General features: G+C 42.5%; 1 protein-coding gene across 4 annotated transcripts in view; it reads right to left on the reverse strand.

Annotated features, from left to right (window-relative positions):
• Window positions 1–17,051, reverse strand: part of LOC130294586 (coiled-coil domain-containing protein 153-like) — a 524,168-nt gene that overhangs the window by 12,356 nt on the left and 494,761 nt on the right. For all 4 annotated transcript variants that reach the window (XM_056544647.1, XM_056544648.1, XM_056544645.1 and 1 more), the window contains 3 exons: window positions 15,168–15,260; window positions 4,444–4,574; window positions 52–2,295 (listed from right to left, as the gene is read on the reverse strand). In XM_056544647.1, the coding sequence (XP_056400622.1) occupies window positions 2,167–2,295; window positions 4,444–4,574; window positions 15,168–15,260 (353 nt within the window). In that variant the 3' untranslated portion in view covers window positions 52–2,166. The remainder of the gene's footprint in view (window positions 1–51; window positions 2,296–4,443; window positions 4,575–15,167; window positions 15,261–17,051) is intronic.

Raw genomic sequence — 17,051 nt, forward strand, 5'->3', positions numbered from 1 at the left:
CCAATAGCAGCGCTCCTGGGGGGGGGGGGGGGGGGGTGATGAAATCGCCACCTCCCCATAGATACAGTGGGTGATAGGGGGTGTATTGTACACCTTGTATCTCTGGGTCATCGGGTCCCACGTGACCCTTATGACCCGAATCCCGGCAGATCGTTAGTGTGAATTCACTAATGATCTGCCACGATCGCCGACACGGGGGGGTCTAATGACCCCCCTCAGCATTTGCACGGGATGCCTGCTGAACGATATCAGCAGGCATCCCGGTCCGGTCCCCGCCCGGTGCGCGGAAGGGACCGAAATTCCCACGGGCATATGGATACGTCCTGGGTCCTTAAGTACCAGAAAGCCAGGGCGTATCCATACGCCCTAGGTCCTTAAGGGGTTAATGGGGCTCTTGAGACTGGTCCTTTTTGAGAACTACTTCATGTATGCTGCCGACTTCTTCTTGTAGCAACAGGGCTCGGCGATGTGGGTGAATGTGGCCCCCATACGCAAACGGTTATATGGCACATTTTGAGAAATGGTTTATTTACCTTAATGATTTGTTTTGCAAACATGTTAAATGTTAAAAGTTACATAGACAATATTTTTTGCATATGAGAGGGGCTACATTTGACTTTGCAGGAATTTCTTGAATTCATGAATAGTGTAAGAAGTGAACTACAATTTACGATGACATGCAATTAGATTAATATCAGTTTCCTTAATACTTTGGTTTTAAAAAACGGGAATGGGGGATTGGAGACAGATCTCTATAGGAAATCTATAGATTGTAATAGCATCCTACATTTTACCAGCTCACATCCATGGGCTGTTAAGAGGTCATTACCCAGAGCACAACGACAGAGGGTTAAGAGAGGCAGTGACCCGACGAAGAGGGAGGTAAGATTAAATAAACTTGAGGACAAATTTGTGGAACGGGGGTATCCAGAGGCAATGCTAGAGAAAGCGTGAAGTCCCTCTACTTGGACTCCTTTTAATACACTATGGATCCCATTTGTTAGAAACTTTCAACCCTTGTCTCACAAGGTTGATAACGTGATAAAAAAAAAAAAAAAAATACTGGTATCTTCTTAACAAATCTTACATCAAAATAAATACATTTCAAAATCCCCCTCTCATTTGTAACAAAAAGTTCCCAATTCAAGGGATAAGCTAGTCAGGGCTGATAGGGGCTCTATGCATACAATCCCCCATAAGACCTTTTTGCAAAGCAGAAAAAATGGTACCTACCACTGTCTGCACTGCGCACAATGCAGCCACATAATCAAGGAAGACAATCTCAAACACCCCCTCAGCGGAATTTTGTTTATTCTATCAAATGCCCATGCAGTCTCCTATACGTTGGGGAGACCACCCAGTGTATAGGAGACCACATTATTCCACATAAGTCCACAAATCTCTGCAAGAATTTACTATTCCATATCCCTTACCATTTTGATAGGATGTGTCACAATATTTCCCAACTATTAAAATTTTTTGATCATGTGCAGAAACCACCAAATGGGGGGGGGGGGGGGGGTCCATTAAGAAACTTCTTTCTTTTTCTACTTTCTTTTTGTGAAGATGCCTTCTGGTCTTGCACAGGTGTGGATGGCTTCCTGTATATGAAGTGCACGTAACTCTACTAAGGTATCAATTGGTGAAGGCCACCAGCTGGCCGAAACACATCCTGTGTGTCGCTACTTTGTTCCATCCATGTTTTGATGTGAATAAACACCAGGAGGTGATTTAAGCAGTACCGTCAGTGCCGGGATTCTTTTACCTACTATTAAACGTTTACCTCTCCACGAGCACCACCAGTTTAAACACAAGTGCTAATTCCTTCTAACTGTATCTATTGTGTTCATCCAGGCCAGACATACACAAATATGATAGCATAAGTTGTATGATCCACCATTGTGACAAGTTTTTATCAATACTTTATTTATTAGTCCTCTAGTAGCAAAGTACATCTTGACTAAGGGGAGTTTTATATCATAAAGATCAATATGTTACCTTATGGAGACTTTACTAAGCAGTCTTACAAAAATCCTTTTAAAAATGCTAATATCCTTTATTTCTAATTTAACATTATTTAAAATTATTTCTAATTTAACAACTATTTTGGGAAAACCATTCTTATCTTTTATACACTGACCACTGACTTTCAAGAACCCTTTTGGTTTAGATGTCTAGAGGGTTTAGTCCGCAATCTTGAAGCATATGTTTGTATTGCTGATGAATGATTGAAGATTCTTTTTTCCACTGTTGTCCAGCCAAAGTGAGTTTAGACAGTATCTGATCCAGAGAAGACTATTAGGGAGATAGAGGAGATAAAATATTAGGAAGATATTAGGTGTGTGATATAATGCATTCTGTCTTCATACTCTACATATGTTGAGGCCGTGTGTTAAAATAAAAATCATCAATCTGCACTTAATTCCCCACATTGAGAATATAAAAATAGATTTTTAGAAATATTAAAATGATGAGCTTTATTATAAACTATTAAAATCAACAGCACTGGTACAAAAATGTGTGATTATACACTTAAATTAACATGTTTCTGGTGTAGCCGTACCCTTAGTCTTGGCTATGACAGAGTGGCCAGTAAGAAGCCCCAACTCAGTAAAAGCCACATAGAAGCTCACTTGAAAGCCTATTAGACTGTTAGAAACAAGATTCTCATGTATGGAGGAAACCAGGCGCTGTTTATCATCTGCCCAATTCTTTACCTACAGTAAATCATGCTGTAGGATTGTTTTTCAGCAGATGGAACAGGGTTGAGCGAGAAATCAAAAAAACCTATTAGTACCTAAACCCAGTCCCGAATATGAAGAAAGAGCTTCCAGATTATATTCTTTAATATTTGGTAGCCACAGCCCCTTTTATTTTAGATAAATTAATTTATATGCTATACTGGCTTTTTTTCAATGCAAAGAAAATGCAAAAAGGAACTCTAGAGTTGCTGAACATCACTGTTACAGAAGAGAAGGGTTTAGAGTAGATATAAGAGCTTGGAAAAGCTCATCATTTTTAAAAGATGAGCCCTGACTTGAACCCAATCACACATTTCTAAATAGATGTGCATCGTTGGACTCCATCTAGCTTGACAGAGCTTAAAAGGATTGGCAAACAAGAATGGCAGAAAACCACCAGATCCAGGTGTGCAAACCTTGTGGCATCGTACCAAAGAAGAGTCTTTAATTGCTACCAAAGTGCTACAACTTAGTACTGAATGAGGGGTCTGAATACTTATGTTACTGAAATATTTTAATTTTTCCTTTTAAATAAATTAGAAAGATTTCAAATATTCTGTTTTCCCTTGGTCATTAAGGGGTATTAAGTTATGTTTGTCTAAACTGGAAGGGGGACTGAAGCTAATAAAATATATAACCTGGCAGCTATTTTTCGCTATATTAGGGATTGGGTTTTAGGAACTCAGTCTGTAATATGACACTAATCACAACCACATATTCAAAGTGACCAAACTGGGCAGAAGCAACTGCTTTCAGAAGGCCTATAAAATTATGGTTATGAGACAAACCCAGCCGGTCACTGAATTTGCCTTTCTTCTCCACTTCAGCAAATCCTGCACCGATTATTGGCAAAATGCAATTTTATGAAATTTCTACTTCAAAAATTTCAATGTCAAGTTGGTGGTGTCCAATAAATGCCCCACAGTCTTGACCTTTTTTTACTTTTGCCGCTCTAAAAACTATTTATTCTGATGCCACTGAGGAAAAGAGCAAAGATCCCACAAAGGACTTGGATAAACAGAAGGAGATACAATTAAGCTTTCTCAAAGCTTTTCAAGTCCCAATATTATCCATGAGAACTAAACTAGATCTTACTGAAGGCAAATGATCGCCAAACTTTGTATGGAGTAGTGCAGATACAGACCAAGGAGTAGATAAACTACTTTCCAGAGAAAGATTAAAAAACAATAATATTTGGTAGCTTTGAGTTTAGACAAATTAACTTAGATGCTATATAGGCTTTTTTCCATGCCAAAGAAAATGAACAAAGGAACTCCCGTTGAATTCATCAGGAAGTCCCGTTGAATTCATCAGGATCTGCTGCGTTGTGCTGCGTCAGATGTTTCTGGCATGGAAATTCTGATTTTGGTGTAGCCTTACAGGCATAAAAATAAGATGTACATAGTCAGGATTAGATAATGAGTAACATTCGTTCTTTGTTTTTATTTTTGTGGGATCTGACAGGTACGCTTTAAGTGTGAACCTGGCCAAAAAGAGTGCAGCTTTTATTTTTTTTTTAACCAAAGTACAGTATAAGGAATTAAAACTGTGCTGCCATTGGCTGCTATGGGCAACAAGGTCAGCTTTTCAGTTATGCAGTTTTGCTATGTTGCTGCATAACCCAAAAATTTTACAGCATAATGAAATTTATGAAAACTATTTCCCTTAAATTAAACAGCTCAACCATGGCAAAACAGCTTACATGAAGTATATGCTCATATTCTGTCTCCATGCTTTCTATTTGTTTTTTTAAGCCTTTAATTTCTTCGTTTTTCTCCTTTGTAATTTGGTGTGATTCCTCACTAAGCAACAGAAATGCATGCTGGGAATTGTCTGTATTTCAAGAAAGTAGAAAAATTAAGATATCAATGTCCAAGATTGATAATTTTATTTAACAGGGTTATACAGGAAAAATAGTTTAGGAAAATAATGCAAACATTTATTTCAATTGTGTTACACAAATTAATTATAGATATTCAAAACCTTCACAGCAGCAATAGGCTTGCACTTTTTTTTTTTTTATCAACTGGTGCCAAAAAGTTAAACAGATTTGTAAATTACCGTATTTATCTGGGTATACCACGCACCGGCTTATAACACGCACCCTCATTTTACCAAGGATATTTGGGTAAAAAAAGTTTTTTACCCAAATATCCATGGTAAAATGAGGGTGCGTGTGTGCGCGTGTATACCCCGATACACCACCAGGAAAGGCAGGGGGAGAGAGGTCGTTGCTGCCGGCTTCTCTCCCCCTGCCTTGCACCGTGCAGCGCATAGCAACGACGCAGGGGACGCACACCGGAGGCCTGAAGCAGCACGGACCCGACCCCGGCAACAGGTAATTATGCAACCGGGGATGGGGGGAGGCAACGGGGCAGCAGCGCCGGCAATGGGTGCCGCTGCCCCTTCTCTCCCCCTGACGGTCGGCGCCGCTTCTCTCCCCCTGGCTATCGGCGCCAGCAATGGGGCGCCGGCACAGATAGTCAGGGGGACAGAACGGGCAGCGGCGCCGATAGCCAGGGGGAGAGAAGGGCCGGCAGCAGGTTTCTAGACCCCAGGAAAGGCAGGGGGAGAGAAGCGGGCAGCGACGGCCTCTCTCCCCCTGCCTTTCCTGGGGGTGTATCGGCGTATAACACGCACATAGACTTTAGGCTAAAAATTTTAGCCTAAAAAGTGTGTGTTAAATGCCGATAAATACGGTACTTCTATTAAAAAATATTAATCCTTCCAATACTTATTAGCTGCTACAGAGGAAATTCTTTTCTTTTTGGATTTCTTTTCTGTCTGTCCACAGTGCTCTCTGCTGACACCTCTGTCCATTATAGGACAGAGTAGCATATGTTTGCTAAGTGAAGAAAAGAACGGATCATCCGATCGTGGTAAATTGGAACGTCTAAAGGAGCGTAGACCTCTGAAGCTTGGTGAAAGGTTTCTTTATTTTGTGGTGCGGGAATGTATCACCAGTGGTGGTAGATTTAAATGTCGTATGGCCCTGACATATTTGGGTGCAGCGTAGGCATCTGGATTTAAAGCACTTATAGCTTCCCTTCTTCTGTGGTAATCCAAATATAGGGGTGGCATTAGTCTTAGTCTGCCATTTAACCTGGCTAGGGGCTAGAATGGTTTTATGCGATGCTGCTTTCCGGTAAGTACATCTGGGGTATGTTGGAATGTTAGTGGCAAGGAAGGGGTCTGCACGTAGGATGTGCCAATGTTTTGCTAATATCGTCTTGATTCTAGGTACCTCCTTACTGTAGGTCATAATTAAGTTGGTCAGAAAATAGTGATGTCGCGAACATAACATTTTCGGATCGCGAACGGCAAACCGCCATTGACTTCAATGGGCAGGCAAATTTTAAAACCCACAGGGACTCTTTCTGGCCACAATAGTGATTTAAAAATTGTTTCAAGGGGACTAATACCTGGACTGTGGCGTGCTGGAGGGGGATCCATGGCAAAATTCCCATGGAAAATTACATAGTTGATGCAGAGTCTGGTTTTAATCCATAAAGGGCATAAATCACCTATTATTCCTAAATTCTTTGGAATAACGTGCTTTAGCCCTCTTTAGGCAGCACATAGTTAGAGCCCCCCTTTAGGCAGCACATAGTCGACAGTGCTAACCTCTGAGCCACCATGCTACCCTTACCATACATCTAATATGCACGGTTGCTAAAATGGACAGAGATGTCAGCAGAGAGTACCAAAAAAATTAGGCATGTACACATGGCTCAAAAATTTGGTATTGTTGCAGCCGCAGCTGTAGCAGCGCCCAGAAAAATTGCGGCAGCATAAAAAGTGCAGCACCAGAGGCCAGAAAAATTAGGCATGTACACATGGCTGAAAAATAAGAACAAGCGCATATCCAAGAGTCCAGAAGACTCTTACTCTATAATGAAGGACGGAGAAACAGACAAAGAAATTCTTTTCTAAATAAAAATTTTTATCAAATAAAGAAACAGAGTTCATCCCTCTCTGTATTTTATTTTTGAAAATTTAAGTTTAAAAATCACACGCAAAAAGCGTTCCTTGGTGTAATAGTTAGTACTCTGGAAAATTCAAGTTTAAATTATCATAAAGTCCAGAATACTCTATGATGCAGGACGATGAAAAACACAAAGAAATCCTTTTCAAAATAAAAGGGTCCCTCAACAGGCACGACAGCATGAAAGACCCCATTTGCTCAAGGTTGGATGCTGAGCTACTCATGTCCCGTTCCTCGATGAAGAGAGGACACTCTGGAACGGCATTTGCAGGGACAAGGAGGAGAAGCGCCCGATGGTAATTCCTATTTTTCCTGGATTATATCCACCACTGCTCATGTCCCGTTCCTCGTCTTCAGTGATGTCACGGAAGGTACCATCTTCTTCCCCCCAGCCACGTACAACACCACAGGAACCAGCTAGGTGACAATGAGCACCCTGGGATGCCTGTTGTGGTTGGTCTTCCTCCTCCTCTTCAAAGCCACATTCCTCCTCTGATGGCGACCACAACTCTTCCTCTTCACGCTCATCTACTGCCAGATCACGCACACTTCGTAGGGCACGCTCCAGGAGGAAAACAAATGGTATGATGTCGCTGATGGTGCCTTCGGTGCAACTGACTAGGTTTGTCACCTCCGCAAAAGGACGCATGAGCCTACAGGCATTGCGCATGTGCGTCCAGTAACGTGGCAAAAAAATTCCCAGCTCCGCAGATAATGTCCTAGCACCCCGGTCATACAAATATTCGTTAACGGCTTTTTCTTGTTGGAGCAGGCGGTCGAACATTAGGAGTGTTGAATTCCAACGTGTTGGGCTGTCGCAAATCAAGTGCCTCACTGGCATGATGGACAGAGATGTCAGCAGAGAGTACCAGAAAAAAATTTGGTATTGTTGCAGCAGCCAGAAAAATTTCTGTTTGTTTCCCAGCCAGAAAGGGCCCTAAAGCATTGAGGCTTGAACCATAGTTGGTGGCGGATAAGTCATGCAAGTCATCAGTGGTCGCCACCTTACCCAGACGGAACGTGATTGGTCGGATTCTTCAAAAAAGATTTGCCGCCGATGCCTCTTGGAATTCTCCAAAGAGGAAATACACGTCTAATCCCTGATTGGTCCCGCCCGGACCTGCCCAGCAGCGATTGGTCGAATTCTTCAAAAAAGGTTTGCCGCCGATGCCTCTAGGAATCCCCCAAAGAGGAATTATACGTCTTTAACCTAATTGGTCGCCGCCCGGACCTGCCCAGCAGCGATCGGCTGAAAGATTTGAAAGACATCCTGCCGCCACCAGCGGCAAAGACTTGCAACCTGAACTCATACGTCCCCTCTCTGATTGGCTCACTCGACCTCCGAACAGCCAATCAGAGTTAAGCCTACCATCCCCATGCCCATGTTTGGATGACATCCCCTCACCAACGTTTTCCTATGACAGCATAACTGTACACAGCCATGTACGGCACGTTCCTGATTGGTCGCCCCCATACCATCCAGCAGCGAGCGACCAATCAGCTTCATTCAAAATCCATTGCGACAACCCTGCACAGCATCACCAGGTTTACCCAATGCGCAGTGTAGGTGATATACCTGCCCTGACCATGCTTTGCAGACCAGGTATCAGTGGTCAGATGGACCCTTGCCCCAACACTGTGTGCCAGACATGCCATTACTTCCTGTTGTACTGGTTGGGGATTGCCTTTTCTGCAAAGAAATTTTGTCCGGGTACCTTCCACTGCGGTGTTCCAATAGCTAAAAAAAAAATTTAGCAATTTTTTTACATTTTTTGTAAAAAAAATTTGTTAAAATTTTAATTAATTTTTTTAAAGCTGGCGGGCTATGAGTTCAGACAAGCCAGCTGTCAGGCGCCGGGCTAGGGCGTGACCTTGTGACATTGGCATCTTACGCTCAAACAAGTCCTTGGCAGACGTAGAGTAGACGCTGTAGGCCTGACACACGCTTGCAGACAACTAACTGCTATTCAATCTAGTACAGTCAAAATTGTACTTTCTCTTTAAATTTACACAACTGTCACACCACATATGATTTGCACTAGTGTGACAATGAGCCCAGCAGGCCCCAAAACTCCAAAGTGTGAAGTGAACAGACTGATTTTATTTCACAGCCAAAAAAGGTATTTTTTTTTTAAATTTACACTACAGTCACCACAAAAAGGATTTGCACTAGTGTGACAATGAGCCCAGCAGGCCCCAAATCTCCCAATTGTGAAGTGAAGTGACTTGTGTGATTTGCACTAGGGTGACACAATTAGCCCTGCAGGCAAAAAAAACTCACAACTGTGACGTGAACTGACTGGTTTTATTTCACAGCCAAAAGAGGTTTTTTTTTTTTTTTTTTTTTAACAACTATCACACCAAATGTGATTTACACTAGGGTGACACAATTAGCCCTGCAGGAAAAAGAAAACTCACAACTGTGATGTGAACTGACTGGTTTTATTTCACAGCCAAAAGTTTTTTTTTTTTTTAACAACTGTCACACCAAATGTGATTTGCACTAGTGTGACAATGAGCAAAAAAGGTTGCCAGCGGAGTTCCCCTTTTAAGCAGAGGTCCCCAACCAGGGTGCCTCCAGCAGTTGCAAGACACACGGACTGAATTTATAGCCCTTTTAATACTGTAGTTAGTTGCTTGAAGGAAATTAAGTTTTACACTGGAGTACCCCTTTTAACCAGCGGTTACCTCCAAACCAGGGTGCCTCCAGCTGTTGCAAGACACACAGACTGATATTTGAGCCCTAAAAAGGGCTTTTTTGGGTGCTGTCCTTAAAGCAGATGTTAAACTAGTGCTTTAGGAGTAGAGTGGACCCTGAATACACCACCTAGCAGCAGCCCAGCTATCGCTTTCCCTATTACAGCAGGAGCAGCTTCTCTGTCCCTTCACTTTCTAAGCCTGCAGCATGCCGAATGAAGGTAAATTGGCATCTGTGCAGGAGGTAGGTGGGTCTGGAAGGAAGGGACTGCTGCTGATTGGCTGTAATGTGTCTGCTGACTCGGACTCACAGGGTCAAAGTTTACTGCAATGTTAAAGTATAGGTGGCGGATCGAACTTCACATATGTTCGCCCGGCAACGCGAACATGCTAAGTTCGCCGGGAACTGTTCGCGGGTGAACAATTCCCGACATCTCTAGTAGAAAAGTTATTGTTTTTTTCTATAGTGTCATTAGATGGTTTCTTCTTATGGACACATTCAGATTGAGACAGTGTTTTTGTTTGATTATAGGCATCACTGAGTACTTGTTCGGGATAATGTTTCTGTCGGAACTGTTCATAGAGGATGCGGGATTGTGATTTGAATTCTTCTTGGTCTGTACAATTTTTTCTTATTCTTTTATATTGGCTGTATGGAATGTTTAATAACCATTTTTTGTGATGAGCACTATGAAAATCCAAATAACTGTTTGTGTCTACTTTCTTAAAGAATGTAGATGTGGTGAAGGAAGATGTATTGTGAGCGATATGAATATCCAGGAAATCAATGCTTTCTTTATTGAATGAGAGCGTGAACTGAATGCCCCATGTATTACTATTTAGATGTTGTAAGAATAATGGAATTGACTCTTCCGATCCTTTCCACACCAGGAACAGGTCGTCAATAAAAGGGAAAATATACAGCTATATGTTCCATATAGGTGGTATTGTTCCAGATGTGATGGGACTCTAAGGCCCCCATATATATTAGCATATATTGGGGCGACCTTCGAGCCCATCACTGTATCAAGTCTCTGGTGGTAGACTGTCCCGTTGTATGTAAAATAGTTGTTATGTAGGATGAATGATAGAGAGTTAACGGTTAAGGAATTCACGGTGAAGAGCAGAGATAGAGAGATCTTTCTGAAGGGCGTCAGACGCATTTTATACCTAAATCATGTTGTATATTAGAATATAGTGCAGTGACGTCACATGTGATGAGGGTATATTCAGGTTTCCAAGGTAGCTGAAGCAGATGTTCGATCAATTGGGTAGAGTCCCTTAAGTAGCTACGAAGACTGGTGACGTGAGGTTGAAGGAAACGTTTGCTAAGGGAATTTTCTCCTGCTCTGGATAGTTCCTGACATGGACAGAGGTGTCAGAAGAGAGCACTGTGGACAGACAGAAAATAAATCCAAAAATATAAGAATTTCCTCTGTAGAATACAGCCGCTAGTAAGTACTGGAAGGATTAAGATTTTTTAATAGGAGTAATTTACAAATCTGTCTAACTTTTTGGCACCAGTTAATTCACAAAAGAAAAAAAGGAAAGTTTTAAACCAGAGTACCCCTTTAAGATATAAAAATAGTCAGTAAAACTAACAATTGTTCTGCCATGCAATTGCTGCAGAAAGGACAACTAAAGAGGAAAACATTCAAATTGTTAACAGAATATATAGCTTGTTAAGCTCTCCTCACCAATTGTTGCCTTACAGTTAAAAGGAATGTGCCACCATTTAATTTTTATTTTTTTATAAATAAAATTGTTCTATTAAGATAAAGCATTTAATTTATGTATTTAGCTTTAGGACTATGTAGTTTTAACTTTATTTATTAATAAAGTGTATACTGCAGCCTCTTTGTAGTCTGTCACTTCACAACACCTACACAGATGCCTTATGGCAGGCACACGGCATAAGAAAGTTAAGACAGAGCACATCTCATAGGGAAGCATAGACTGCTTGGAGCGCATGTGCATCACACCAGCTATGTGAAATGAGAGGGGGAGCCAGCAGCCATTTTCCTGAAGCCTGTATGGCAATAGGAGGCAGTTGGCCTAAGGCGTAACCAGGGAATGAAGCAGAAGAGCAGGCAGACAGCAGAGATCATCGGATTTCATACACTGCACAGTATGATTACAGCACGATCCTCTCCTCCTGTCCTGGTCTCCTCACAACTCACTCTGCAGACATCGGGCAGGAGGAGATAAGGTTTATACAAAGTTTAGAGCCGCAGTCCCGTCAGTCCTCCCTCCCCCCCCCCCCCCCGTGCTGACCTCTGTGACCTACCAGTCAGTCCTGTCGCTGAATTCCGTGCACAGCCCCAACCTCTCTCACTCACTGTGAAATTAACTGCCAGAGAGTGAGAGGCCTCCAGAGCTGCTCCACAACCCACCTGTGACAAGTCTACAGTAAGGCTCTTTTCACACTGGGGATTTGAAGTTCCGTTGCATGTTCCGTCACGATTTTTGGCAAAAACCTGCTGTTACAAAACCCCTGACGGCCGAGACTAAATTGCATTGCAGCCTATGGGGTTTTGTAACTGCCCGTTTGCACCCGTATATGCCCGTAATTCATTATGGACGTTATACAGTGACGGGACATCGTGGCGGAAAAATTACTGCATGCAAAGAGCCTAATCCAGCAGTAACATCCAGAGCTTACAGTTCATGACTCACACACAGCTTTCTCAGGCTCCTGACTTGCTTTTGGCCAGTCAGGAGCCTTAAAATGCTGTGCTGAGTCAGACCCTATAGGGCAATGAGTCATTACAGGTTATGACTGTTACACACAGCTTTCCAAGGATCCTGAATAGCCACAAAAATGTCAGTATTACGTAGACCAAGAACCTAGGAAAGCTGTGTGAGACAGTCACGCCTTGTATGCCACACACAGCTTTCCAAGGCTCTTCATCTGCACAGTACAGAAATGTTTCTGGCCATTATGGGAAATAGCCTGGGAAAGCTGTGTGTGGCAGTCAGACCCTATAATAATTCATGGCTCTGTAATGATTAACGAGCATGACTGTTACACACAGCTTCCCCAGGCTCCTGAATGGTCAGAAATGTGTCAGTACTTAGCAGATCACATGCCATTAAGGAGCTTGGGAAAGCTGGGTGTGACAGGCAGGCTCTGTAATCATTACAGGACCATGAGTCATTACAGGGTCTGACTGTCACTCCTTACAGCCTTTGCCCCGCCGCCACTACTGTGATCTACACACTGCTGCTGTCCCCGGAGCTGTTGTCACTATTTTGCTGTTGCACTTCATCTTAGGCTAGGTTCCCATTGCTGTTCGCATCTGAGCCGCTAAGTGGCCGATCAGCTTTTTAAAAAAAATGTTTATTGTTTCTTTTTTTTTTGAGCTGATTGGGCACTGAAACAGGTCGGATGCAAATGGCTTCTACAAGGTCCCGATGGTGAGCCAGTAATTTTACAGGAATTTAGTGGAGAAAAAATAGTGCTTATTTTGTTCTCTGCAGAGTCTGACAGCAATGGGATTGAGGCCTTATCCTCCAGTCACCTTATAAGCTGCACTAACTATTCTGCTGTAACATCATGTCCTATCCTTCAGTCACGTCCAAAGCTGCACTCATTATTCTGCTGTAATACAGGGTGGGCCATTTATATGGATACACCTTAATGAAATGGGAATGGTTGGTGATATTAACTTCCTGTTTGTGGCACATTAGTATATGTGAGGGGTAAACTTTTCAAGATGGGTGGTGTACCATGGCGGCCATTTTGAAGTTGGCCATTTTGAATCCAACTTTTGTTTTTTCAATAGGAAGAGGGTCATGTGACACATCAAACTTATTGGGAATTTCACAAGAAAAACAATGATGTGCTTGGTTTTAATGTAACTTTATTCTTTCATGAGTTATTTTCAAGTTTATGACCACTTATAAAATGTGTTCAATGTGCTGCTCATTGTGTTGGATTGTCAATGCAACCCTCTTCTCCCACTCTTCACACACTGATAGCAACACTGCAGGAGAAATGCTAGCACAGGCTTCCAGTATCCGTAGTTTCAGGTGCTGCACATCTTGTATCTTCACAGCATAGACAATTGCCTTCAGATGACCCCAAAGATAAAATTCTAAGGGGGTCAGATCGGGAGACCTAGGGGGCCATCCAACTGGCCCACGACGACCAATCCACTTTCCAGGAAACTCTTCATCTAGGAATGCTCGGACCTGAAACCCATAATGTGACACCATCTTGAGGGAAAAACTCAGGGAAAGTGCAAGCTTCAGTGCATAAAGAGGGAAACACATCACCATGTAGCAATTTCGCATATCCAGTGGCCTACATGATAATGTGTTTCCCTCTTTATGCACTGAAGCTTGCAGGTTCCCTGAGTTTTTCCAGCAAGATGGTGCACCGCCACATTATGGGTGTCAGATCCGAGCATTCCTAGCTGAAGTTTCCTGGAAAGTGGATTGGTCGTCGTGGGCCATGTGAATGGCCCCCAAGGTCTACCGATCTTACCCCCTTAGACTTTTATCTTTGGGGTCATCTTTGTTGTTGTTTAAATCTTAAATTTGGAGGTATAAAATGAACGACTTCAAAATGGCCAAAATGGCCACCAACCATCTCGAAAAGTTCCCCCCCTCACATATACTAATGTGCCACAAACAGAAAGTTAATATCACCAACCATTCCCATTTTATTAAGGTGTATGCATATAAATGGCCCACCCTGTATAATGTCTTATCTTCCAGTCATTTACAAAGCTGCACTCACTTTTCTGCTACTAAAGGTTTAGAGGTTTTATCCTCCAGTCACGTCTAAAGCTGCACTTACTATTCTGCTGATATATGTATTATCCTCCAGTCACCTCCAAAGCTGCATCCATTATTCTGCTGATATATAATGTATTATCCTCCAGTCACTTCCAAAGCTGCACTCCCTATTCTTCTGTTGCATAACGCCTTATCTTCCAGTCACCTCTAAAGCTGCACTGACTCTTCTGGCTGGCAGCAAAAGACAGTAGGCAAGGGACATCTGGTAGTCTGTACTTTACCACTCTTCAGACAACAACAACATGGCTTTGCAAAGTGAAACTGAAAAAAAACTGCAAACTGCCCCTCCCCTCTCTCCTTTTGCGCACAAACACAAAAAGAAGGGAGATAGGCGAGGCCAAATTTGCAGCAGTCACTTGCCTTCACCAGATTCTTCATGTTAGCTCCCTCTGCTGGTCAACAGTGGGAAATATGACAAGTTATTATTTTATATTATATATTTTGTGGCAAATATTTTTTAAATAAATATTTCCAATTTTTTTTAATGTACAAAATGTATTTAACCTCTGAAAAAAGACTTTCATTAAATTTGGTGACACCTTCCCTTTAAGCAATTAAAATTAAAGAGTTATGCCAGCCTTACCAAATAGCATTTGCACATGAGGATTTAAAAAAAAAAAACTGTGCACATTAACTACAGGAAAAGGCAGCTTTCAATGTTCTGTAACATAATGAATAGTTATGTTTCCGGAGTTCACACTCCAATTATTACACTGTTACTGTTATATGTAATATTCTTGAAAAATACTCAATAAAAACCATTTAAAGCAATTGCTCTTTACAAACTTGTACAAATTTACAAACTCAAAATAACACAAACTATGTCATTCAAAAGCTTTATTTCAGCTGACAAAAATACTACACAATGCACTTACTATTAGCAATGTATATATAGTATTTACAATTGAAAAGTGTAAAGAAAACTGCTTTTGTACACTCACTCAACTGCAGCTTTAATTCTGCAACCTCTTCCTCCAAATTCTGGATACACACTGAGCTCTGCTGCTTCAACTCACAATGCTGTCTTGTCATTTCTATATAAATAATAACAAGCACTGTAAAATCTATCAGAACATAAAGTGTCATTTTAAAACATAGAAGAAAAAATACTTGCAAAACATGCACGTAACAATGATATGTGTTTATCTTTTGTACATTGGCACATGGAGTGGCTGCAGATCTGTAATACTGGTATGATATCTGCAACTGCTAGTCTGTGCTGATGCACTTTGGTCTGGAAAGAGATTCTAACCAGTGAGCTCAGCCTGCATTCAGGGCTGCTGATTTGATATGAGTTTTAGTCTGACCATGTATGTGTGTAGTATTTTGTGTTTGCCATGGCATTATGTCCTGTTAAGCTTTTAGCCTTGTTAAATATTCTGATATTCTGTTACTATGTGTACCTGGTTGGGTTTAGTCTGTTCTGTTAGTGTCTAGTTATGTATTCTCTGTTGGTATGTGTTCACACCTGCTTTTATGTATCTGTTTAGTATCTGTAGCTGTGTTTGGATATGTTTTAAATTTTGAGTTTCCCCCAAGGCTAGTTCCTGTTCACACCCTTTAGCTTGGAGCCTATTTGGATTTGGTATTGATGTCCCTCCATCATTGGAAATGGGTGTATAGTGGTGACTAGATTTCTCCTATGGTTCCGCTTCCTGAGCTTTGCTTTGTTTTCCTCACTTAGGAGTCAGTTTGTTTGTATCTAGCATGTATCATGTTCTTCGTTCATGTTCAGACCAGTGGGTCTTTGAGTGTTTTTGTATCTGTTCCTATTATTCAAGTATTTGCATACTCTTGAGTTATATTGTGTCTGTCTTTAGTCTTACCTGGTTCCTCCCCTGCATCCCTGAATAAATCTTTTTGTTTATAATTCCTATTTTGTCATTTTTGTTCATATTTTCATATCTGCCGTTTATCTAGCTTTGGTTCCTAGGCTGTAGATATATTACTGATTCTATGTTTCCTTGATATCTCTTTTATGCTACTGTCACGATGCCGGCTGGCAGGTAGTGGATCCTCTGTGCCAGAGAGGGATTGGCGTGGACCGTGCTAGTGGATCGGTTCTAAGTCACTACTGGTTTTCACCAGAGCCCGCCGCAAAGCGGGATGGTCTTGCTGCGGCGGTAGTGACCAGGTCGTATCCACTAGCAACGGCTCAACCTCTCTGGCTGCTGAAGATAGGCGCGGTACAAGGGAGTAGACAGAAGCAAGGTCGGACGTAGCAGAAGGTCGGGGCAGGCAGCAAGGATCGTAGTCAGGGGCAACGGCAGGAGGTCTGGAACACAGGCTAGGAACACACAAGGAAACGCTTTCACTGGCACGATGGCAACAAGATCCGGCAAGGAAGTGCAGGGGAAGTGAGGTGATATAGGGAAGTGCACAGGTGATAACACTAATTGGAACCACTGCGCCAATCAGCGGCGCAGTGGCCCTTTAAATCGCAAAGACCCGGCGCGCGCGCCCTAGGGAGCGGGGCCGCGCGCGCCGGGACAGGACAGACGGAGAGCGAGTCAGGTACGGGAGCCGGGGTGCGCATCGCGAGCGGGCGCTACCCGCATCGCGAATCGCATCCCGGCTGGAGGCGGTATCGCAGCGCCCCGGGTCAGTGGATCTGACCGGAGCGCTGCAGAGAGGAGAGTGTAGCGAGCGCTCCGGGGAGGAGCGGGGACCCGGAGCGCTCGGCGTAACAGCTACTTTGTAGTCCAGTTATATTTTGTATTCTGGTAACTTGACTGTGTCCACAACTTAAAGAGTATCTGATTATTATGAATTCGGGTAGAAAAGCAGACATGGTGCACATCTACAATCTTGTATAATGATCTGAT

This window comes from Hyla sarda, chromosome 10 (genome assembly GCF_029499605.1).
Source record: "Hyla sarda isolate aHylSar1 chromosome 10, aHylSar1.hap1, whole genome shotgun sequence".
NCBI classification, from domain to species: domain Eukaryota; kingdom Metazoa; phylum Chordata; class Amphibia; order Anura; family Hylidae; genus Hyla; species Hyla sarda.